This window comes from Haplochromis burtoni, unplaced genomic scaffold (assembly GCF_018398535.1).
Source record: "Haplochromis burtoni strain Fernald_Lab_line unplaced genomic scaffold, NCSU_Asbu1 Contig_198, whole genome shotgun sequence".
NCBI lineage: Eukaryota > Metazoa > Chordata > Actinopteri > Cichliformes > Cichlidae > Haplochromis > Haplochromis burtoni.
This window is the reverse complement of record NW_024582559.1, coordinates 184,039-209,698: the sequence shown is the minus strand read 5'-3', so window position 1 is coordinate 209,698 and position 25,660 is coordinate 184,039. Positions and strand designations below refer to the sequence as shown.

Sequence of the window (25,660 nt, the reverse complement as noted above, 5' to 3'; positions counted from 1 at the left end):
TGCTGCGAGGTAGAGCTGCGCAATACTGCAAATCCTGGTATCGATCTGATACCAAGTAAAAATAGGGCCAGTATTGCAGACATCAATGTTAATAGCAATACTCATACTTTTAAGTTACAAAGGCAGCTTATGTAGAGCAGTGTGTCATGACATATGAGATGACACCTTTCAGCTTTTCATGTATTTTAAAACTGTGTTTTTTAGCCCTGGAATGTAAATGTGCCGGTCTCTAAAGCACTTTGGGTCAGCGTCTGTTGTTTAATTGTGCTATAGGCTATAAATAAAATAAGGAATTTAGAGGACAGAAGCAAAGTACCGATCCTGTTACACTAGTATCGATCTGACACCAACATCGATGCTATATTTGCATAGATCTTCCCTCTACTGTGAGGTTTAAAGTGCTACTACACAGCATACAACAGAAATACTCACTTTAAAGAGTGCAAACGTCCTGACACAGTATGTGGCCAGCTCTACCGTGTCCAGCAGGGTCACTTGGATTAGACCGTATGTCTCCGTCCCTCTTGTAGGCCAGTACTGGTCACACTTTACCTGTAGTGGAGAGAAATATCGCATTAGGCGAGGAGTCAATAAAACCTTTATGTATTTGGTGTTTGTTCACAAAGCATGAAGGCTCTTTACAGCAATACTCTGGATCTCAGTTACACACTCAGTACAAGTGCACCAAGTCAAATAAAGGCCAAATAAATGCCCAAATTCCCTTTATTCTTGCTGACTAGGTTTGATTTTCTAATCAATGAAATAGCTTGAGATATTTGTAGTGAACCAACAGGGCTATTAATTGTCCTGACGTACTCCATAATTACAAAGGTAAGCACGGTGTCCACTCATATTATCGTCTCAGCTTTATTGCTATTTGAGTGTACTCTTGTTTCACAGTAAACGGCCAATAAAACATTGTATTGCAATACTGCTTAGCTGACAAAGAGAAGAACTATTGGCTTTGGGGAAAGGAAAAGCTGGGTTCCAGTGCAACTGTTTTTCTTCAGATTGCCCCCTAGCACTGATGTGGTTTTCGGACACATGCTTCACCAACATATCCTGCTGTAGGATTCTCTGCCACTGATTAATATTACAATTGAACAGCACTCTGGAATAATCAGGTTTTTAACCAGCTGCTAATTCAATTTCCCAAGCATCTGTTATAACATTAACACAAAGCGCAATGAAGTGTCTGTGACACCGGGAGTAATGTAATGATTCATAATATTGTTTACTTGCAAATAGTCGAGCTTTAGATATGCAAAACATACAAAGGCAGCATGAGTGAATGATTTGACTGATTAATATGAAAGACGCGCACTTTTAGCAGCAACAAAAGAACAATATTTGCAACAAATGTCAAACAATATAGGCAGATTTGAGGGTGGGGGTGGTCTCCCAGCAAACAGCATAGTAATGTGCTTACATAGCACTGCTTCTATAGGCCAATGCAGACACCTGGGCTCTTATTTGCTTTGCAGATTGTGTGAATGCTCAGTGAAACCCGCTCTCTCGATTGAGTCCACACTCCTGTTAACACTAGACCGGGCTCTTAAAAAGAGGCATAGAAGTGTGAAGGTCAGTAGCTGATGGAGTCCAAGGAAGCTTTCATATGCTCAGTCGAATATGGCAAGACGTTTGGGGTAGGGGGAGGGGGGATAATAGCTTTTGACTGTGTCAACCTTAAAGAACTAGTGTGTACTGCGGGGAGATGTGGCTTTACGGTCTGTCTTTTTTTTTTTTTTTACCACGGATTGTAATCCGGCGCCTTAAGCAGTACGAGGCCGATGAAGTAAGTCTGGATACTAATCAGTCAGGACTGTAAGACAAGAGTGTGTGTGGATCGAGGATATCAGGGGGTAACAGAATGCTGCTTGGCTGCTTCTTGTAGTGAATAAATACATAAAAACTGTCCCAGAGGAGACAGGACAGTGTCCCAATTAACATTATCCCTGCCAGTGATGAAATATTCCTGCAATCAGGGATTCCAGTGCATCAGTGGTTACAATCTAACAGTGAGCTGCTTCTTTCTATATATGTGGAGCTAAAATATTCTGGGAAGCCTTAAATGATTGATGATTCATGAGTCACTAGCAAAACAATTCTCTGGTGGGAAAAATGTTAAACGGTGTCACAAAAAAAGTTTATAGATGCTGATGACAGAATATCGGCGAACTCTAGCACGGGCTTTAAAAATGATTCTTAAAGCTTTACCCTGGACCGCTCTTCTAGTTTGGTCATCATGACGATGGTGGCACTCCTCTGCTCCCAGAGCATCCTCCAGAAGTCCCCAAACGTCTCGGGTAAAGAACCCTGGGTGGCGATGTAGGCGTTCTGCTTCCTGTAGCCATCGATGTAGTTGGAATTAATGTAGTCGCTGCCAGGGATACCTGTACAAAAAGTTTACAGTGGGTGAAAATGGATTAAAATTTCAACTTTTGTTTTGTTTGTCAAGCTCGATGTGAGGCAGACCTTAAATGTCACACAACAGTGGCATTTGTGGCTAGGTAAATTGGTCCAGGCCTTTATTATCCCTACAGTTTATTGGAGGTAATTCTCCCCCACACAGTGTTCGCACAATGCCACGTTATCGTCCGTGGGTCCTAAATTTATGCCAGTAAAGCCACTGTTGTTTTGTATTAAAAAAAAAAAAAAGCACAGCAGTCAGTTTTGGAACCAGTGTTACAGCCCAAAAGGATTTGTATTTGCTATCAACAACACATTTAAATCAACAGCTCCACCCCCCCACCCACCCCTCACCCTCATATGTGCAACAGAGTTACAGATAAAGCTCGGTCCCTAGAAGTCTATCACCTCACACGGAGAAAAACAAACCAACAAAAAACTCGCAAAACAATTTCCCCCCACCGCTCCTCACTCCTCCTTTCCTTTGCTTATATTAAATGAAAGGCACAGCAGCCTTTTCGAATGCAGGGGAAAGAGACAGAGCTGACAGCTAGTCAATGCTTTAGGACTGGCAGTTTAGGGGCTTCGTGCACACATGGTCGACCAAGATAAGTCTCATCTGCATGGGCGCCACGTCTCAGAGAATCCCCTCACTCCAACCGCTTCCTCTCTCCCCCCCATCTCTCTCAGACTCCCTTTTACTCCCAGGTAACTTATTCAACAGAAAAAAAGGGAAAGAAAATGGAATATGAACACATTCAAAAACCCACACACATTATTTTTATTTATTCTTTCCCCAAAACTGTCCACCGCCCGCTCATTTTGCTGTTGAAGCTGTCCACGCAGCCAGGCGGTTGTGCATTTCTGTGATGGACAAGGGATAATTACAATTAAGCCCAGTGTGTATTCAATTTGAAAAAGGGGGGGGAGAAAAAGCAAAAAAGGAGACATCACTGTGGTTTAATGAGAATGAAGCAAGTTGTTTAATGCACATTTGCAAATGGATTTTGCCTTTGTGCTTTCTGTCAGTCAGGATTTGTCTAAATTCGACCATTTTCTCTGTAAATAGTAAGAAATAAACATTGCCACGGTGTTGTTCCGGCACTCAGTCGTCAGGGATGGGCAAAGTAATCTCGGAGAGCTTTTAAAGTACAACACTGTAATTACTATATTAATGAGGAATAGTCACTACCAGTCGTGGTATAGTCAAGTTCAAACAGGTTAACGCGTATAACGTTTCCGTTAAATTTCGATTCCCGAGCTCGCTTATTATAGAACGTGTGCGTCCGGAGAAGTTTTCTCGTGAGAGTTCCACTTTGTTTTCTTAATAAACGACCTCTTTGTCGGTCAGGCGTCGTCGAAATCAAGAGCAGAGTATTTTTATTACTTGCGACAGCTTCCGCGCTTGAAATAGATCAATGGAAAAACTAGCGAGCTCATTCGTAACTTTGCCGTTGCGAAATAACAGAGCTGATGGGAAATGGAGCGCAGATCTTTTAGTTAGTCTGTTTTTTTTTTTTAGTTAACTTTCCAATTTTACATTTTTATTCAGTTACATGTACAAATACCTGACACGAAGTCACGCAGACGTCTCGTCACCGGTGCCTCCTCGCAGTGGCTGCACTGACAAATATGATCAAACTCCCTAAAAGACTTAAATTAAAGGTAATTCCTGTAGTTCATCTATATATTTTAAAAATATGGTTTCACGAGCACGCAATGACACTACTATGGAGTAAACGCGACTTTCGGGTTTGATCTAAAACTTTTCTAAAACGCTAAAGTGAAAGGAAGAAAAAGTTTTAGGTTCCAGTTTAATCTTGCGAGTGTATGCTATGTACGGTCAGGCGAACGGTCAAGAGTCAGCGAAAGTGGAGCAAATTCAGCGACGTCACCGCAATTAAAGGGCCGCCTGTTTGCCAAAGATTCGGTCGATCCGTCCCCCCACATCAGTGAATTCCGTCTTCAGACTCTGATGTGAAATCCCAAATCCCTTTCATTCAAAGAACTCAATCAAAGTAAACAATAGACACATTGCTTGCCGAAAGGCTTTGTTTAAGCTTTAGCAAGAATAGAGGAAGTCCCTCATGTCCCCCTGGCTGAGAACTACTCACTTTCCGCAGCACAAAGTCTCCAATGTGGTTGTACAGATGTGTTTATACGTCTGGCTAATGGAGCTCCATCAGTGCTCAAGCTGTGTGCTGTTTCTGAGAGACTTGCGAAAAGAAGTGTGGGTGTGGGGGGCTCTATAAGGCTGTTTCTATCTGTTGTTGTCACATTATCCATTTACTAATTTGTTTATTTGCCTTCGCCCCCCCGAGAGCAGTTCAGTGGAAATGCTTAATTAATAGCTGTATGTGAAGTTGTGTTTAATCCAATAAAGTGGTGAAGGAGTCGGCACTTAACTGTCCATTTCAAAATGTGCTTTCATTCATTAGAAACTCGTGAGCAACGCGTCTTTAATGTAGTGAGCAGCGTACTGGTGGGGTTCAAATCGAGCCTGTAATGGGCTCAAGTTCGACTCTGAAAGTACAAAACCATGAATGAGTCCTTTCTGTATAACTCTGCACTAAATCAGCACCAGCAATCTTGTGGGTTGTTGTGAGTTTGTCGAGTTCGACTAGGTTAAAAAAGGCACAAAAAAAATCACGCTTGTGTGTGTACGCTGGATTCAGCGTGTAAATTCTGCTTAAAAACAGGCCTCGGCTTAATGCAAAATGTAACCCTGAAGTGTAATAAAGCAGCAAAGAAACAAATGCCGGTGAAACACACTTGTATTCCTAACTGTGGGTCATTGTTTGGCTTCATTTGAATGCTTGCTTCAGCATTTTAAGACAGAAGTGCCTTTTTCTTTCTTTCTTTCTTTCTTTCTTTCTTTCTTTCTTTCTTTCTTTCTTTCTTTCTTTCTTTCTTTCTTTCTTTCTCCCGAGGCCATTTTTTTCCCTTTTCTTTGCAAGCACCTGGGGTATCAAAACAAATAAGCAGGCTGCCATGCTCGTGAAGGAATATAATTTAAAAGTACAGTCTGGTTGCACTCCCGAGGTCCCAAAGATGAGGCTGCACCGGCTATCTGCAGAATCGATACAGCAGTTAGGAGCGAGGATGTAGGTGGGCGACATACCGTCAATAGCTGAGAGCAAGACCCTGGAGTGGTCGTAGGCTATCACGTTGGCATATCTGTTCTTTGGTTTGTTGACCTCTAGGTTGGAGTGCTCCCATGTGAACTGCTGGCCAGGGTCGATGGACTGTAAGAGAGAAGATATTTGTTTTGTGACTGCAGTGAAACTATTTGGCTCCGTTTGGCACGTAAAACAAGATTGAATTTCACTCTTTGGCGATTCCTAGCGCGTGTTGTCAGAATGCCCACTGAAAAATGCATTTCACCTCACAACGAGTGAAAATGAAAATCATATCTATTACATTATACGGGTGTTTAAATAAACCTCTTTAAGAGTGTGCCTGGGGCTCGAGGTCACGTCTGGTGCTGTTGTTAGACCGGGGATGCTGAAAGGTTGAAGGGTACTGTTTTAACATCATGTGTGTGGAACACGGACTTTATTCCAGTGAGTACAGTACAACACCCGCTCTGCATACACAAAGATGTGAAGTTGTTGAGTCCATAGATCAGTCTTACCCACACATTTAATCTCCCATACTTGATTTGGGTACTACTACCCAATAGCCTTTTTAGAAAGTGGGGTGTCTACACACTCTGGACACAAAGTTCACTCTTTTGCTGTGCAAATGTTAAAACAGAAATGTGGGAAAACTATTTGAACTATGTGTTGTTTTTGGCATGAAATAACCTCTAGATATAAAAGATTAGATTAACAAAATAATGCATTCTGAATTGGTCACAGAGGAAATTGCTTGTGTTCACATCAGCTTTTCTTATTTGATTAGCAGGATTTTATGGCTCATAGTAGAGCGCTACACTCGAGACTAGTTCAGTTTTGATATCCAGGCCCTCCTTCAGATTTGTTAAGCAGGGCTTGATAACGGTCCCCTGTTGCAGACAAATGAACTATAAAATGTAATATCACAAAGGGAAAACATAAAGACGTGATAGATAGAGTTTCATTTCGCATTAACAGGAAAATATTGTTCCTGTGCTATTAATGATTTTTGGTTTTTTTGAGTTAATCTCCAGTGAAGGCGACGGAAGACCAAGTGCAAAATAGCAAAATATGAGAATGATCGTACTTTTTTGATCAATAAGATCAAAATCTGGCATTTTGGTGCAATTTATTGCTCATTGTTTCTTTATCTTTAACAAGTAGAAACATATAAGCAGTTTAGGGTTAAACAAATATTACACAGATGATGCAGAGGTGTGTATGATTAACTTGGTGTTTTACATTTAAGCCCAATGGGAATTTATTTTAAGACCGAGTTCTTTGTCTGCAGAAATCACCTAAGCAGAAATATGTGGGAGACAAACCGCAGGCTTAGCCTGATATTTTATCAAAATATGTTGAAACAGTGGGCTGCAACATTGCTCATAATAGGAATCTTTATTTCATTGTGCTCGCAAAATTGCTTTCCACTGCTCTCGAGTAAGCACTATGAAATTGGAATTCAATGTACTTAAGCTGCAATAATGATTGGGCAGCTTGGCAGGCACCCATGCAGTGACCTCATAGATTTTGGAGTTGTTGAAGGACCTGCAGAGAGAAATTGGCAGGGAAAAGGTGACCGTTCATATCTTGTACAGAAAGCACCTCTTGCTTGCATGTATTTTGAGGTACCATGAGTGTTCTGCCAGTGTAATTTCATCTACATGGCAATACGCAGGTAACAATTACAACTGCCTGAATACAGTCAGCAGGTAAGGTCTTAATGTTTAGATGGGAGTGTTTTCCATAGCATTGATATATGCACACATACAAGGAGACACACAGCTATGGCTTCTATTAACATGTTCTTATCATTAACTTTGTTTAGGCATCTCTCTGCAAATACGTTCATTGTTATGTACTTAATTGTGGCCTGCTCTGCTCCACAGTCTGACTCCAACTACAACGTATAAACTGCAGCTAGCGATGGTAGCCCATGCTGCTCTGTAACCTCAGTGATCTTGGTGGAGTCGCACATGAGCCAGTTTTCCATGACTCCATGTTCTGGTGAGAGTAGCTCTGCAGCTCACAGCAGAGCAGAGCCTGCACTGCTAGCTGCAGTCCAAAACAGTGGAGTTGGAGTTTGTCTGACTGAGGATGATGAAATCTGATGAGTCAGCTGAAGACTAGAGACACCCCTTCAGCCCTGTTCCTTATAAATTAATATTGGGTGACAAAATGAGCCACCAAACACAAGATATCATTTATCTATCTATCTATTTTCCCACCCACTTAGATACTGGAAGCACCAACAGCATAATTTTTAATGACGAGAGTTCACCTTTAAATCATAAAATGATATATGTTGTGGCTGCCGCCGTGACATTTTAGTCATGTAGGCTTACTTTATAGCATACACTTGTCAAAGCGGAAAAAAGCACAGGTGTTACTAATGAAATTAATAACCCATTCAGCTGCCTCGGGAAGCAATGTCACTGAGCCAGCAGGCACAATAGCAGGGTCCTGGAACTAGAAATGGAATGTGCCATTATTAGTGTTATTAATTATACCTGTGTTGACATGTCAAACAGCCTAAAGCCTTAGTTTGGTGATGAAAGTAGTTGCCAACACCCCTACCGGCAAGCCAGCCACCAAACACATGCAGCTAAATATCATTAATTTAATATTAATTAAGTAAATTTATGTGATTTGGCCAACACTCCCCCAAAAAGTTGTAGTTTAAGCAGCTGACTCACACTCACAGAGCTCAATCAACATTAGGAATTTTCCGACACTCACCTCGTACTCCTGTGAAAACTTGAGGTTATCGTTGGCTTTCAGGCGCTCCAGATGATCCGCTAATTCCATGACAGGGATTGGAGGGTGGCTGGCCATACCTGCCAATCACATTGGACCCAAGGTCAGTCCCCAAGTCTTTTGAGAGGGCATCACCCAAGCACAAGCAAACGGTGAATCATTAGATAAGCGGCATGTGGTTACAACAGGGAAAATGGAAGAGCGGATCGTTGTTAGGCTAGTTTGTTCACTCAAAGCAGTGACCATGCTGGTAAAGAGAATATGGGCACAGAAGCCAATGAGGAGTCACCGAGCACACTTTGCCCCCACTGGGACCTCTCCCTACTGAGAGAGAAGAACGTTATTCACGCTGCAGTGGACAGTTAGCATGACATTAAAGCACAGACACGAACGAACATCCCAAAACAAACAGAACGAAACAAAACGAAAAGACATTCAATGTTAGGCCAGATGTTGACGTCTGCTTTGAGTGATGACATGGTTTCAAGGCTGTCATTTCAAACTCCGCCTCCTGTGATGATATAGCGTTAACATAAGATGGATTAGATGGGGATGGAGATACAAGGCTTGGCAGAAAAAGAAAAGAAAAGAAAGGAGTTAAAGCTGAAAAAAAAAGTATTCCAAAAACAAGTCGTGTCAAATGTGTAATCGAGACCAACTAACTTGACAAATGGAGGTTACTGGGGTGACTGGGCGCACCTGAACCTGTGGAGGAAACGGCGGTGGAATTAAATATATTGCAGACGTCAGAGCAATGTGATGACTATTGTCTTTACAAAGAGAAGGTAGAAATTGAAATGTGACAAGAGGGAGCTGCATGATTATGTGTTTTCTAAATGGGACATTCATTAGTAACATACAAATCACCATGCTAGAAGCTTTGCTATGCCACCATGCTTATTTCATGGAAATAAGAAAGCATACGGGGAACAGAATTGTGTCTCACAGGTGGCCTTTGTTGTTAGTGAGACGACACTGGCTTATGACGATAGCTAGACCAAGCATTCATTCCCAGCTTGTCCAATAATGTCCTTTTTAAAACAAGCCTTTGGAAGCGGCACATTTTTCGACTTGCAGGGTTTGTTGTGGGGTTTCACACATTTATCCAAACTATAATCTCTTTCTCTTTATGGTATCGAAAACTAAGAAGCATAAAGCAAGTAAAAAGCAAAAATGAAATCAAGCAACACAGAGTCCAAAATGAGATACAAACCGCTATCTCCTGGCAGGCTAACTTATGTCAGTACCATACTCTGCAAATGTGAGCATCGTCATTGCTTAAGATCCAGTGTTGCTGCAACCAGTGCATCAAGAGATCAATGCAAAATAACAGCAGATAACTAACTTTATTAAAGCTGATACTTTTGCCCTGCTGATATATATCGCCTGATATTACCTGTTTGCAGATACTCCGATATCGCCATTTATAACAGCTGATGAATGAAAGTTAAAAAACTATAGAAGAGATTGGAGAAGCACCCTATTAACTATGTGGATAGCCTGTCCACCACAGAGCAAACTCTCTGTTGGCTACACTACTGAAAAGGGACTTTTTCCTTCCCACTGTTGCCAAGTGCTAGCTCATAGTCTGGATTGTTGGGGTTTTCTCTCTATTAGTCTGGGGCCTTTACCTTACAATATAACACACCTTCAGGGGAATGTTATTGTGAATTGCTGCTATATAAATACAACTGATATGAACTGAAACGCTACAAACAACCCGCTAATCTGAGCAGTTTAGAAGAGCTTAAAGGAGTAGCTTTTTGTGACAGTACAACAAGATTATTTTTAAGCTGCAGTGTCACACTATCTTAGCAAGAACTCATCAATACACAGACGAAACGTCAGGGGATCTGCTTATATTTTATGTGTCTGAAAGAAAAAGAATATCGGCAGATTTTTGCCTCACCAAGTGTCTTAAAAGTCCTGTCTCTTTTGCTCTAGTGTTTGATGCTCTGGGATGAGAACGTATTGAACATGCTACTTGGAGGCTTGTTAGTATAATAGCAATGCAATAGTTTATGTGTAGGTGTCAGTATATTTAAGAGCTTAGATAAAGGGAAAAAGATGAAAGAAAATTCAACAAGACTCCTTTTTGTTTATGGTGTCAACATCTGGACTATGGCAAAAGATCTCCACCTTAAGAATTTATGTGCCATTATGACACACCAGCTGGGTGTTAGTCTGTCTCTGCAGAGGTGATATCTCATTTTGGTTTCTGGCACAAGTGGGCATTAGCTAATGGAAGCTGCAGCGTTTTCCCACCCACTCTCGCGTCTCTCTGAAAGACGGCAAAGGCCGTTTCTATTGCAACCCACTACTCAAAATCCATTTCCACCACTGGGGGACAATGAAGGTACCTTTTCCAACACACTGTCGCTCAAACATCAAGCGTCCTTAAGATGAAAATGTCCATTGACGGGGTAAAGAGCTGAGAGAGAGTAGGGGAGAGAGGTGGTCTAATGTAGAAGCTGCTTCAGGACTTGAGAGAAAGTGGTCAGGTGGTAGGAAAAAGAAATGTTTGGCCCTTTTTCAGCCAAGATATCAGCTCTCAAAAAGGCTGTTTGGGGGGAAAAGTGATGGCTTGAGAGGTGAGCGAAATAGTGGAAGGATAGTTGAGACCACTCTGAGCCAAAAGGAAAAATACCCCTCTGCTGGGATGAAACACTCTGTAATGGCCCCTAAAATCATTGAAGAGCATTCATAAATATGCATAATCTTTAGCAAAAATGAGCCTGCGGGGATAATTCATCCTCCTTTCATACTAGCCGACCTGAAAAATATGGCTTTGATATTACAACATTATTGGCAGTCTCTGAACACCTGTCCCAAAGCAGCGAGTGCCAGAGGAACTCAAACGGCAGTCAAGTGTGCCACTCTTGGTCAGCATGGAGGCAAAGATGCATGCCACCTTTCCAGGCGATAAATGGACTGTGACTCCCGTCTTTTCCCGGGGCGAGAAACGGCCGCACGACTGAGCCACGGCGCGACCGCTCACCTCAGCACTAAAGGTCGGCACGAGTAAACATCGCTGTTTACAGCTTGTCACCGCTTTCGTATCCCTATGGCCTGCATACTGAATGAAACACATGGACGTTCTGTATTTTGCTCAACTTCCATGATGTTCCTTGTACTAACAGGACTACACCGCTACAGAGTGACAGGTCTGGATGACCTGGATAACCCAGGTGCAGAGGAAGATGACAGATGTCACGAAACTGTCAAGCTCGCATTTCTGCCTCTCCATTTCCTCCCTGAGAAATGTCTCCAGGGAGGCCCGTGTCAGTGCTGACCCTCTGTGTCTTCTCAAGCACCTGTCCATTATCTACCTGCAAACTGCTCACACAGTCTGTGCCAATCTCACTGCAAAGATGATGTGTTTTTTTTACAGTGAGGTCATATTAGGCTAGCTGAATTAATTAAAGCAAGCACTCAGTAGCACTGACATCCTCAGTCTTAAATTCACACCACACCAAGACGACAACATGTGGCATCGTTCGGGATACTTACCGGGTGTTTGGAAGTTGAGACGTCGCAGCTCAACTGGATCAGTGGGATGATGAAGCGGCATTTCCTTGCTGTTGGGGAGACTACCTTTTCTAGCTTCAGACTCGGCTCGTTTTCTGTGGAGCAAATTGTCAATTTTAATTAATTCCGGGAGATTATTTGACTAATTTGTACTCAAAACTCTTAATTGTTATTGTGTAACCTCAAAGCTTGCCTCGCGGTCTCATGAATAATGAAGGCACATATGTAATTAAGGAAGTGACAGGGCTACATTCTTGTAGTACATAGGGCTATAAGAGGTAGGCAAAATAACATCACGTTATAGTATAAAGCCATCAAGTACAATACGCCCTTAGACAGTAAATACTACCTTTAGCAAAACCTTTTGTTCACTTTTCACTACTAATGTCAGGCGAAGGTTTGGATACAACTTTTTAGTAATTTGGAAGCTGTAGCTGGGGTTGGTTTAAGAGTGCATTACATTATATATTGATAGTGTTTTTTGTTTCAGAGAAAACTTGCTCCACTCCCTTTTTAGTTTTGTTAGATTTTCGAATCAAGTGCCACTTTCACAGATGTAAATGTAGTTCATTCTTTAAAAAAGAAGCAAGTTAGGGGGCCATGTTGCACCACGAATACAAAGTTAATTAGCAGTTGGAAAGGTCAAGCTGTTTGTGCTTTGATCTCCTCCTATCATACACAGCAGATGTAAGCAACATGCTTCCCAGGTCATTTCAACTCCAAATGCGAGACAGCAGTTTCTATAGGTTTAGGTATCATATGCACAGCAAGGACGAGGGGGGAAAGAAAGGGTTTTGAAAGGAATTAGGTCTTTATCTATTTCTTTCTCACTCTTACCTGTCCGGCTTGCTGCTCCATTGGTGAGCAAGAAAAGAAATATCAACAAAACATTAGGTGGTAAGACCGTTGACTTTGTATACTGGAGAATGCCATAAACTTTTCCTTAGAATAAGTAAATGGCTGGCTTGCATGAGAGACAAACGATACCAATCATATCTCAGTTTTTGCTTCGCGTGCGAGATTAGTGATGCTTCACTTCAGAGATTATGCTCAATTATGCAGCCTTGGGGCTCTTTGTTTCAAATGCTACAGTTTCCCAGGTGCATCCAAGATTTGTACATTGTATCTCTGCTATTTCAAGCAGTTTCAGCTGATTGCTTCTTGTTCGAGCATAAAAGTCATCTCTTGACTCTTAATTGCTGTGTCTGCCTTCTCCTGCCTACCACTGTTGCATTTATTAAAGTCACGACGTCGGCACGTTCAAGTGGGATCAGGATCTCGGATGAATGTGTGCAAGTCAAGCACATAAGAGCGTTCAAATTTGTTTTATTTAAAACAAAACGATCGCGCTCTATTGATTCGGCAGTCCGACCATCCTGTCGTCCCCCCCTGCGAGATCGCTAATAACGATAACATCAGCGGGGGTGGATGTGTTCTCGTTAAGACTGAGATATCCACTCTCTGTAATGTATACGGTACACTGTGGCCCAAGCACACGAAAACAGAGTAGTAGTACTGCTGCAAGTCAGAGAGAGCAATAAATGAGCATCTCTGCAAACGCAGTAACGTTAAGCACCAATTTAAAAATCAAACAAACACAAATGAGCACTGCCCTTCTGTTCTATGTGTTAAATGCCCACATGAAACTACAGTGAGGCAGATTAATGTGATATGACTCTAACAATAATGATAATACTGATTTAAAGCACTGATGAGGATACCTTGCTTGCGATCGCACCGCAACCCTAGTTGGCCCTGACTTCTGTTTCTCTCTGCTCGTCATACCCGCGCCCTTTCCTATAGCTCAGCAGAACATGCTTGTTTCCATTTGTTTTGCACAGGAGGCGACTTTTGTCACATAAAAATTGATCTTGACAAGATAAATATATGCTGGTTATGCACTAAATGTTCCCTAATGTGGCAGTGACACTGGCTGGGTAATCGATGTGTAAATCTGCCTGCCACGAATGGAAAGACCAAAGCCAGTCCGCATATGCAGTCCATGCTCACTTTCAAGTCACCTTTGTATTATCTCTAATTTTATATGAACGAATGCCAAGGACAATAAAATGCAAGAGCCAGAATAAAGCTGTACCTCTAAACCTCTTTACATTACACTGATAGTATTGATGGATTTTTTTTTTGGTCTTCGGTATTGGTACTGTTATGTGATTTGGGCTTGTGCTGACTCTTCAGTTACTAATCTTACCCTTCCAAAATTAAACCTTGAGGACTACTGTTAAATTCTGCTTAGGCCTGGACATTTGATTGAATGAACACTGCAGAAAATCTGCCTTATGTAAAAGGTGAGAAGTGACAAGATAGCAAAGTGTGTAGATGTGTGCACCTTCAATATGTGCCTGTCCCGGCAAAACAGGAGGGCAGCATAAGGTCAAAGCCTGGATCAAGAGCTGAGTCCCCCCTCCCGTGGAATAGGTAGTGGGATAAAGGAAGAGGCTGGGAAGCTATCCCAGGCCCCAGGGCCTTTCAAAGGCTGCACACACACATGCGGTGACATGCAGCAGATAGTCAAAGCTCTCCCCTCCTACGCTTGACTGATGAGCAGTGACAGCACGAGGTCTGACTACCACTAGGGGGTTTTAGGCAAAAAAATAAAAAGAGGCTGTTTTGATTCAGTGTGAAAATGCACTACAGCAAGTGTTTTTTTTTTACAGTGTTACATGGGTTTAAGAGTGTGTGTTTGTGCGTGCAGGGGGCGGAGGGACGTGTCTGATTAACTTTCAGTCAACGCACGTGTCTGTTTGAAGGATCGTGGGCGACTGCACTTCATGCCTTGACAGCTTGGGTAGCTGCATTCTTGAATTCACTTACAAGAGATTAAAAGTGTGTGTGTGTGTGTGTGTGTGTGTGTGTGTGTGTGTGTGTGTGTGTGTGTGTGTGTGCATGCGCGCGCAACTGGCTTTGACAGTCACGGCTTGTCTGAAGATCAATGCACCTTATGGTTTTAGCTACATTCTTACATTTAGCATCTGCACTCAAATGTGCTAACTGCAAATTCATGTGTGGGGTTTTTAAAATACATTTAAATACTTATTGGTAACACTTGAATGCTCGGTGACTATAGATGACATGAATTTAAAGTGCACGTATGCGGTCTATGTAGTAAAGCGCGTGTACATTAGTGCATTGTTTTATACTGTCTCCTTTGCAGTCAATGTGCACTAGCACAGAAATAGAGTTCAGTGACTTCCCACCTACACTGAAGGGGGAAAAATACATGGCTCTTTATTGGCTTTGTATGCAGCTGGTATTTCCAGTGGAATGTGGAGTTTAAAGCTACGGCTAACTGCCTTAGCTAATCACAGACATTTGCTAAGAAACACATCCCTAACATTAGCTGTTTAACAGCTAACTAGATACAGAGATATGGCGCCAGAAGTTAGGCCAACCCCATTAGCGTGCGTTGGTATCAGAGTCTGACGTGTTTGCTTGTTAGTGTGTCTTTTCACGCTAAGCTAGCTGTATATTCTGAATTGGATTCTCATGCTTGTGCTCCCTGTGTGTTAATTAGCTTTTTAAATCCTCACCTCTTGTAAAGGAGGATGGCAATGACGATGCATATGATGAAGACAACAGCTAGCACAGGCCCCACCACCCAGATGAGGCCCTCCTCCTCATCGATGATTGGCTGGGGATCGATGTCGGCTGAAACGACCGAGTCCGAGTAGGGGCTGGTAGCATACATAATCTGAGCCAGGGAAAAACAAATTAAAGGTAAATGTTCTGAAATACGCGCCATTTTTAAAAAAAAATGAAAGGTTTGTCCAGTTTTCTGTGCATCATTTCGACATCAAAAGTGTTGGCGGGTACAACAAACCCAATGTAAAAGCTTTCCAGGGTGTCAAATGTGCTACTACACGCAGTCTGATACCCTCTTATATCTGGATTTAACAGTTTGTTTTGTTTCCGCTTCGTTTTACTCTACTTTAACTCGTTGGTTAAAAAAAAGTGTTAGGGGGTGTTAAAAATAACATTTATCCACAGAGTGGTCTCTAACACGCTCCATATGTGGGTAAGGACCTTCTCACTTTTCTCTGATGCTAAATGACACCTCATGCGTGTCTTTTAGATGCCAGCAGCTTTGACAAAGCGTCAGTATTTGACGCCCTGGGAATGACAGCGGGCTAGTACATCTAGACCTATTTTTGGGTGCCTGAGGTATTTAAAGCAGCACTGCAAACCTTCAGTTAATATACGGCCACAGCTGAGCATATCTTGGCGAAGACAGACATGACCAACAATACATATTAAAAGCCAATTCAAAGTTTTTCTGTGTAGTTCATTCTAAGCCGGACTTTGACCAATCAGAATTATCTTTAGTATCTTTCCTATACTGGAGCCTTGATTGAACTATTCCACAGTCCAAGTGAAGATTAAAAAAAAAGGTCCAGTGGGAAGAAAATATATGCTTCAGTGGGCAAATTAGAGATTTCCCTCCGTCCGTCATTATCGTTTTTGCTCTACCTGAACTCAGGGTTAGTGGAGAGAGTGTGAGGCAGCACTATAGACCCTGCAGCTCATCAACTCCATCATCTTGCCTGCAGCTGCCTAATCATGCAGCTTTCTGGTCTTCAGTACAGACAGACAAATGCACACACACACTAGCTGCAGCAGCGAAGATAAGGCGGACCGCACACTGGATGCAATTAAAGAGGAGCGCTGTTATCGAGGTGTTCTCGCGATCAGCTAAGGTCTTAAGGGGCTTCTCTCCCTAAAGCAGCAAGGGTCAGCTTCTTCTGGCTGCAGCTTTAAGTTTTAAAGTCCAACGCCTCAAAAGGACTCAGAGTAACACATCTGACCAGAAGCCAGCTCCAACGCTCAGCCAGGACGCGGCACGGTTAACCTCCTCTGCTTACCAACACGGACAGCTGCTTTTTATTTTTTTATTTTAAGAACAAAGAATGTGAAATCAGTAGCAAGGGGGCTTCCTAACGGGAAGAAAACTTATACTCGAGTATCGCGGGGTAGACTTACATTCTCGGACATCTCCAGAACAGCAAGCACAAAGAAGATGTATTCCTGGCCATTCTGAAGTTGCTTGTTCTCAAAGTCCCCATAGATCTTTCCATCTCCCAGGGTGAACTGTTTGGGCAGGTCTTTGAAGTAAGCGGCGATATAGGCTTTGGGTTCTGCCTGCCTCTGGAAACGAAGGCCCCTGCTCGTTCGGTTTATCTCCTTCAGCAGCTACAGTGAGGAGTGAGAAGCAGACAGTTGATAACACACAGGCACACGTTCCAGTACACACATGAAAACAAATCCACACAAACCAAATATCTCTATCTAGATTTTTTTTCTTCTTCTTCTTTTTTTCCCCTGATCGCTGAGCTGAAAACGCTGATTGCAAAAAAAAAAAAAAGGCCAGAACATTACAAGAAAAGATCAATGACTTATTTCGTGTTTTTTTGGACTACAAAAGATTGTCAGATTAAAAGATTGTGTGGATTTCCAGCATATAAAACAGCTGAGGATTATCCAACAGCTTCAAACAGTAAAAAAGACACCAAATTAATTCAAAACAGCTCAATTATTCTTCTCTTGCTGATAGCATCAGAAAGATTTTTTGATGAAATATGTAGACAAATAGAAGAGAAGAGTTTTCTGTGTTTGACGACTTCTGTTATGCGTTTTTAATTCTTTGCCTTCAGTTCGAATGAAAGATGTGTAGAGCTGGATTATATATACTGAGATTAAATTAGCAACATGTTCAAATTCACGTTTAATTTGTGCTTTATTTGTTTGCCGTTTTTCACTCCTCTGTTGCCTCCTTGGGCGATTAGTTTTAGCGCTTGTGACTCTAATAGGCTGAAGGACTGTGCCTTTCGTACGAGCCATCAGATTTTAAATTTCTGGTACAAAGCGCAGATGATAATTATGCTAATCGGGCCTGGCTAGTTGTTTCGTCGTCTGAATGCATATCCACGGCTTGTGCGTGTGTGCGTGCGCGGTTGTCATTCACTTTAGAGAGGGTGCGCTCATTGTGTGTGCTCTGTTTTGGCTGCGGGGCTGTTGGTGCTGCCCGATAATGTCTTCAATCATCTCTCCTGTCAACACAGCTAAATCTAGCTGCCCTTGGGAAAAGTTGTGAAAAGGTGAGTGCCAATATTGACAAACAAATAAATTCTGACAGAGGGGTGACTTTTGGCCAATCGGTCAAGGCTACAGACACATCGGCACGAGCTGGAAAGCCGATACCAGGTGAGACACCGCGTGTTTTTCTTTCAGCCTTCTAGACACGTGCGACATCTCAAGATTTAAAAATTGAGGTATAATTATCAAGATTCGATTTGCGAGTGCTATTCTTCTTGTTCCACCTCGAATTGAAACATTTGCTTACACATACATCAATGCATAGCCCAGACCCCCCACCCCTCACCCCCCTCGAATTATCCCGACTGGCTAAATATAAAAGTTGTCAAGTGTTTTGTGGATATGCAGGTAGCCTAGCTTTGCCTGGAATGAGAAGAGACATGAAGGCCTGATGCAGCTCTTCAGGTAATTACCACAGACATAAAGAGGAGGAGGAGGAGGTGGGGATAGGGGTTTGAGTTTGCAGTGCACTTGATGGCTACTTTATGTTCTCATTTCCATATGAACAGTGCTCTCTGCAGCTATTTGCGTCAATCAGCGGGACTCATCTGCTGTTCTCCTAGCCCCTTATTTTTTTTCCTAGTTTGAAGGAAAAGATGTGTGCGGGCTGCATGTGCGCAAAGTTTATAGGGCTCGTTATGAAGCCGAGTATAATAAGGAGATAAAAAGAAAAAAAAATTATAGCCATTATAACCAATTATGACAATTAAAACCAAATCATCCTTTTCAGCATACCTCCTCCAAATTCATCTCGTCAGGACTATCCCAGGGTTTGAAAAACTTGCCGGTGCGTTGCTTCTTCAGAGGTACCACCACAATATAATAACCCCTGCAAAATATAAAGTGTTATATAAATACAAATTGTTCTGGACTGGGTGGAGTCAGTGGAATAAACAACACAGCAAGAAGAGCCACGGCAACGGTGTCTGTCCGTATTAGAAAGCGTAGTCTGCTGACCCGAAAACAGTGCAAAGAGACTAAAATCATGCTTTTAGCAAGTTACATGATCTCTTATCATCTGATCAGGGATTTCTTTTCTGCATTAATTCAAGCATGTTCATTGAAGTCAGGCAATATGGTTATACCTCGGTTAGGCCCCCTGTGGGCTAATTAGGAGAGCTCAGCAAAGCGAGATGGGTTTTTCATCTCTTCATCGGGGTGGCAACAGAGATAACGACCTCCTGCCAGATTTGGGCTTCCTGGTTTGGGCGCTGCTCTAGCTAGCATTAGCCAGGATAGCAGTGTGGCCAGCTAATGGGAAACTAATTAGCTTAAGCTCTGGCGTGGGAGATAGTGGTCCAAATGTAACCACCGATTTAAAAAGGAATAAAGAAAACCCCAAGATGGGTTTGGAGCTTCAGTCTGCAATCGGATGTGATCCTTGGCCTTCTGACAACCCTGGGCTTTGTTGAAAGGCTGTAAGAGACTTTATAGGGCTTAGAGGAGTGTGCTTAAATGAGCCGGGGTGCTCCACTGTGTAATGACTCAGGTGAAGTGGATATTACACTGAAATGCAGGGATGAATATAAATGACTGTTTTGGAAGAATTACCCCTGACAAGGTCAGCTATCAAGTTAACTTGTTTATTTCCATTCACAGAGCAACAGTAGGAAATACAAATCAGTAATGTGGATGTTGGAAACGAGTTAAATATCCAACAAGACACATTTTGACACACTACCCAGGTCAGGAAATTCAGAGTTGACTCAGGAACGCTGCGCCGAGCTAATCTGTTGGCTTATGTTGTTATTATGTGTTTGACTGCATAGCTGCAATGGATGTATTGTATCTCACTGATGGAGCTCAATTCGGGACTGAAAACAATACTTCTGATCTATGCAGTACTAATGAATCAAAAAATAAAAGGAAAACACATGCACACGTTTTTTTTCTGCTTACCTTACTCTCTCAGAAGTCTCCACTGCAGGTAGCTCCACAGTCACCATACCGTCTGAGTTGGTCTTGTCGACCAAATAGGGTTTGGTGCGGAGGACGTCCGGGGCCGTCATGGTGGACACGCGGTGCTGAAGACCTCCCGCGCTGTTGCCGCGATTGGTCAAGAGGAAAGAGTACTGAGTTTCAGGCTGAAGACCCGTGATTAGCTTCTGGGTTAACTTCCCATCGACCTCCACACTCTGCCCGTTATCGTAGAGGATCTGTAAAAGGATGATTCACTTGAGGTTTCATGTAGAATACCACATGATTTCTAATGTAGTGTACATTGCAAGTATTTACAAGGCTTTGTGTTGCGTGTATATGAAAGTGCCATACTGAGCTAGGCAATGCTCACAGTGAAAGGTTGAGCAGGGTTGTAGGTGTCTGGAATTTCCCATGTCAGCAGCACCGATGACTTCATGGCAGCTTTCACGTGAAAATTTTTTGCAAACACTGCTAAAAGAAAGGGGGAGCATGTGATTTAGACACAAAACATCCTCTCGCTCTTTTTTTTTTTTAAACAAATCTACCGCCAGAAGTCCCACATCTTTGCTTACCTGATGCCTTCTTTAAAACCAGGCTGAAAGCAGCAGTGCTACTCTGAACTCAACACTATCCTCTTACCTTCTTACCCACCAGCTCTTAAAATTAATGACTGACCTTTGCTTAACTGACAAGACAAAGAGACGTACATACTTACTCCACGTGCATTTCTTAAACGACTGTTAGATTAAAGAGACTAATGATAGGGCAGTATGTCAGAACCAAAGTCTTCGGGTTGACTCCGTACTTTGACAACTTCTGCCTTTTGAGGTTTTTAGGGAAGTGATTGGAAAGGGCAGAGCAGGGAAAGGTCGGCTTGTTATTGTTTTTTTTTTTTTTAAAGGGAAAGGCCTAAAAAAAATTCAGGGACTGGTCCTACCTTGATCCACAGGCTGTGTCCTGAATTGGACACTTGGGCTATAGGGACCAGCGCCCTTGCTGGTGAAGGCACACATTTTAATATCATAAGTAGTATCGGCCCTAAGGCCATCCAGGATGACTGTCGACTCCGGGGCAGTGATGAAGAGTTCTGAGGGACTGCGCGGGCTGTTGATGTCCTTGTACTGCAGAGCGTACTTCACTATTTGCCCGTTTCGTTCTGCCAGCAGCACAGGTTGCCAGCTAACCTGAATGGTGGAGGTGGTGGCGCCCTCCGCTTTAATGTTCTGAGGGTAGCCGCTTGGAACGTCCTCGTTTGTGGTCACTTCTTTGACCGTTTCTTCACCAAAGCCCACCTTGTTGCGCGCCGATAGGCGAAAAGTGTAAGAGGCTCCCTTGTGGATCTCTTTGGTTGTGTAGTGGTTCTCTCTCTCTGCGAACTCAATAACAGTCAGCGGATCCACATCTTTACGGCCAAAGCGGAGACGATAGCCTTGCAGGGGCCCGTGAGTTATTGCTGGGGGATTCCACTGGAGGAGAGCTGTGCCCATGTTGGTTGTACTGACCTTAAGCCAAGGTTTTTCAGGAACTAATAGCAGCAATGGAGAAAGGGACAAGTTAGAAATATTTGCAGCACACAGGCACTCAGTGTTAGTCAATCTACAGTCAGCTATCTCTGTCTTTAGTGTGGCATGACGCAGTACAAGAGGCGTTTCCTGGTTTTTTGTTTTGTCTGTTTACGTTACTACAATAAAAGTGCCTTCAGCTTTGCCATGTCATACCAGTGGGTAAGACTTATTGTTTCTTAATGAGACAGTAATTAGCTGTATTCGTGCTCACTGACAAGTGTAAATAATGCTTAGGATATTACATAATAGTTTGACTGTTATTAGATGCAATACTATAGCATTGCAAAGTGGAGATGTGTCAGCAATGATGGTTCCGTTACCTGCACCAGTGGTGGTGATCAGCTTGGGCTTGCTGCGTGCACCGTCGCCCTTTGTCGTGAAGGCTGCGACAGTAACAGAATACGTGGTCTCAGCCTGCAGTTCTGTGATGATCATTTCCTGTGAAGACACAAGACTTGAGTTGCAGGATGCTCATGTGTTATTATGCAGATGCAAGCAAACAGAAGTGGGATGTGATATTAAAATAACCTTCACGAACACATTCCTTTAGCATATGTGAGGCAGCACGCTAAACAGCTGGCCAAAGATGCAGATCGAGAATCCCAGCTGTAGCCAAGCAACAACACAATCAGGAACAACCTTTCTTTCCAATATTTCCAGTGTTTATTATCTTGACTTCACTGTCAGATAAACAGCTCTTTGCAAATCGTCTCTCCCTCCTCGCTGACAGGAAGAGACCCTACTGAGCGCAGCAGCAGTTGGCTGGGGGTGTGACCGGGCTGTTCGCCCAGCGAGATTTATCCCTTTGGTGATGGTGGCAACTTTTCCGTCTGTAGAAGGTGAATTGTGCTTGATCAGCAGCTTCTTTTAAGCCTAGTTGAGTTTTTATCTGAAGTTTAACCATTTCCAAACATACTACACGTGACTATTTATCCATTTGCACATGAGTAAACCACAACAATTCAAAGCGCCAACACAGTTCGACATCTTCAAGTTAAAAAGTCATCAAAAATAAACGAAAACGTCACCCCCAACCAGATGGCTGCACCTTCCTGAGCCTGGTTCTGCCAGAGATTTCTTCCTGTTAAAAGGGAGTTTTTCTTTCCCACTGTTGCCAAGTGCTTCCTCTGAGGGGTTGTTTGATTGTTGGGGTTTTCTCTGTATTTTCTCTGTATTATTATTTGACCTGGTTTTGACATGCTGCATCACATATACTTCAACTCTAGGCATGTGTGACTTGACAGGGATCGCAGTGAAAAGCTTTACTTAATAAATAACTACAAAAGTTCAAATTTTATTTCATGTTATGTTTTGTTCATCAGCAGTTGTAGTTTGGTAAGCTTCAGATGAGCTTCCTTTCTGCAGTTATTAAAGATGAAATAACACTCAACCTATTAGTTAACATATGTACGGGCATGCAGAGGTTGACAGCAGGAGAAAACATTTGTATTTCGTGAAGTTGAGCTACTCACATGATCAGTTGTATCATCATATTCCCACTGATTTTGAGATCAGAACATGGAGAGAAAAAGAGACAACAAATAAGGCATAGACACTAATCACTGGAAATAAAATGCACACACAGTGTTTGTCTACAGCCACTAAATAAATTAAATACAATTTTTTCATAGAATATTTACAGAAAAAGCAGAAATGATCATCCACATACAGATAAACAAGCTTGTGTGTCCAACTGAATTCTCATTAGTGGCAAAACAAGTTACAACTAAGCTGAATAAATACTCAGGCTTACATAACAATAGTTTGTAATTGTGGGTGAGAAAAACATTATGTGTCTCAGATGTGGTGGCTGGCTGAGGGTGGGGGTGTTGTACCTGGGCATCATCAATCAGGATGTCCTTGATGGCTGGCTGTCCTGTGGGCTCCCCATTAACCATCCTGACATAGTGCACCTGGTACCCTCGGATCTGACCGTGCTGCTTGGTGGGCATCGGTGAACGCCAGATCACTTTAATTGATGAGGAGTTGACAGCCTCCACCTCAACTTTACGAGGTGGCCCGCTAGGAACTGGAGGAACACCATGGGATAGAAGAAAAAAGGTGAAAATTATAGAGAACCCCTTCACCCCCTTTTTTTTCTCTCTCTTTTTTTTTGAATCTCGCCCAAAGCCGAAGCGCAAAATGCTGCAGTGACCAAAAAAATAAAAAATAAAAATCACAAAAGTGCAGCAAACTGCAACAAGCACTGCATGACATCAATATTTCAACAATGGTAAGGAGGGGGGGTAAAAACCAACCGCAAAAACAGGTCTGACAACTGACCTAATGTCGAAACATTAAAAATGGGTAGAGTGGATTTTAAAAACATGGAATAAAAATGCCTTTTTGCCAAAATAGAAAAGTGGAGCCAAAGGAGGCTTCAAGAGATTCGACTGCTTGAAGCATGGCAAGAATTTTGGCTATGGAGCAAGGAAAAAAAATGGGTTAAAAATGACTGTATCACATGACGAGAGACAAAAAAAATCTTTTTAAAAAATGGCCTTCAAAAAAAAAAAAAAAAAAAAAATCTTCCACCTTTTGTTTTGCCCACTGTCCTCAATTTGTCAAGTTCTCAAAAAAAAAAGAAGAAAAAAGTGAAAAATATGATGACATTCGGTAAAAGTTTCAAAAATGACAGTTGGGACTGGAAGTTTGGAGGCCTTCTGCTGAAAATGCCATACCATGTGTTGAAATTGAGCAGCGTACGAGGTGGGGGATATAAAAAAAGCCAAAAAATTGTGCTTTTTGCAAAAAAGCATTGTCCAAAAATAGGGTTAAAAGAACTGAGTGTCGACAGTCATATTAGAAGCAGGCAGAGAGGGTAGAAGAGAAGAGGGGGGTTTGTAGATATAGGCAAGGCTGTTAGTATTTGACAGGGTAGGTTAAGAAGGGTAGACTGGAATTGCAGCTGGAGCTTTGTTTTAGCGAACACATACCATCCTCCTCTGTGCGGATGACCTGCGGCAGGCTCTCCGGTCCTGCTCCAACATCTGTATGAGCAGTGACAGTCACACGGTACTCTGTCCATTTTTCCAAGTTTTCCAAAAGGTACTGGGTGCTTTCCGGAGGGATGTTGACGATTTGACGAGTAGTCGTGTCCTCCCCTTCGGTCGCAGCGTACTGGATGGCGTATTGCGTTATGATCCCGTTTTGTAATTCGACAGGTGGTGGCCGCCAACTTACCAGGATGTTGGTGGAGCTGGGGCTATAGCACTTGACTTCCTGAGGTGGGCCCGAGGGTTCTGGTTGTCGGGTTGGATTTGGAGCAGGTTTTTTGGGGTTTGGTTTTGGTGGGTTTTGGTGAGGCCATTCATTGGGTTGGATTTTTTTTTTTTTGGGATTTTGTGTTTTGAAAGGAGTTTCAGTTTTTTGTTTTGTTCAGGGTGATGATGGTAGAATTGACCAAACCAAGGGGAAAAAAGAAGAGGGAAATAAAATGATAAAAAAAATGAGGCAAAAGCACAAGGACACGTGGGTAAATCAAAAACATTTTAAATCAGTGAAACGTGGAATACACAAATAAAGGCAAAACGAAAGGTAACGACAAACACAAAAGTGTACCAACTCGTGATGAATGGATGGTGGTGACTGGGAAAATTAAATGGACTGATTTACCATATGTAACCTACCTTTGTCATGAACAAAAAAATTTTTTATAAAAACAAAGAAGACAAAAATCACATATTCTAATATTCTTAGATCCCGTAAATATGAAAAAAAAAAAGAAGCTACACCTACTTCAGATGACATTTAAGTTAAACCATCTTAAAACAGACTAAGAAAAATTTGGCAAGCAGTTACCATCAATCCAAAAACATAAAGGTTGATGCTGTAACTATTTTTAAAAATAGAAAAAAATATATATTGTGTTTGTCACCAACCTTTCCGAAGCCTGTTGGTTTGTGGTAAAAGCCTGATTGTACAACAGAGAACTTCCCAAGGAGACATGACTGATTTATTAGATTCTGATAACATTGGCATGCACTGTTCTTTCCAAGTTAACTACATCATTTACTACATCATCTGAGCCAAGTTAAAACTTGTGATCTTTTATACCTACCTGATCCCTGCCCTTGTCTTTCAAAGCCCTCAGATTTAGGTCAGATACACAGAAGTGTCCTCTTCTTTTTAAAAACATTCATTTATTATTCTATAAGAAATCTAAGGCTGGTAATTCTCTGCATTTCCAATTTTTGTTTTTACCCCCTCCCCCAATTTTAACCAGCTGCATAAATCTGAGGTCTTTCGGGTGAACAT

General features: G+C 42.3%; 1 protein-coding gene across 37 annotated transcripts in view; it reads right to left on the bottom strand.

Annotated features, from left to right (window-relative positions):
- Positions 1-25,660, bottom strand: part of LOC102302568 (protein tyrosine phosphatase receptor type D) — a 205,221-nt gene that overhangs the window by 14,221 nt on the left and 165,340 nt on the right. For 10 of the 37 annotated variants that reach the window (XM_042226131.1, XM_042226138.1, XM_042226139.1 and 7 more), the window contains 17 exons: positions 24,340-24,645; positions 23,239-23,432; positions 22,876-22,902; positions 21,724-21,841; positions 20,776-21,363; positions 20,209-20,309; positions 19,818-20,074; positions 18,654-18,747; positions 16,806-17,015; positions 15,359-15,519; positions 12,648-12,659; positions 11,793-11,905; positions 8,946-8,987; positions 8,265-8,362; positions 5,531-5,654; positions 2,218-2,393; positions 433-552 (listed from right to left, as the gene is read on the bottom strand). In XM_042226131.1, the coding sequence (XP_042082065.1) occupies positions 433-552; positions 2,218-2,393; positions 5,531-5,654; positions 8,265-8,362; positions 8,946-8,987; positions 11,793-11,905; positions 12,648-12,659; positions 15,359-15,519; positions 16,806-17,015; positions 18,654-18,747; positions 19,818-20,074; positions 20,209-20,309; positions 20,776-21,363; positions 21,724-21,841; positions 22,876-22,902; positions 23,239-23,432; positions 24,340-24,645 (2,741 nt within the window). The remainder of the gene's footprint in view (positions 1-432; positions 553-2,217; positions 2,394-5,530; positions 5,655-8,264; positions 8,363-8,945; positions 8,988-11,792; positions 11,906-12,647; positions 12,660-15,358; positions 15,520-16,805; positions 17,016-18,653; positions 18,748-19,817; positions 20,075-20,208; positions 20,310-20,775; positions 21,364-21,723; positions 21,842-22,875; positions 22,903-23,238; positions 23,433-24,339; positions 24,646-25,660) is intronic. The other 27 variants (XM_042226144.1, XM_042226145.1, XM_042226146.1 and 24 more) reach the window with 13 other exon arrangements.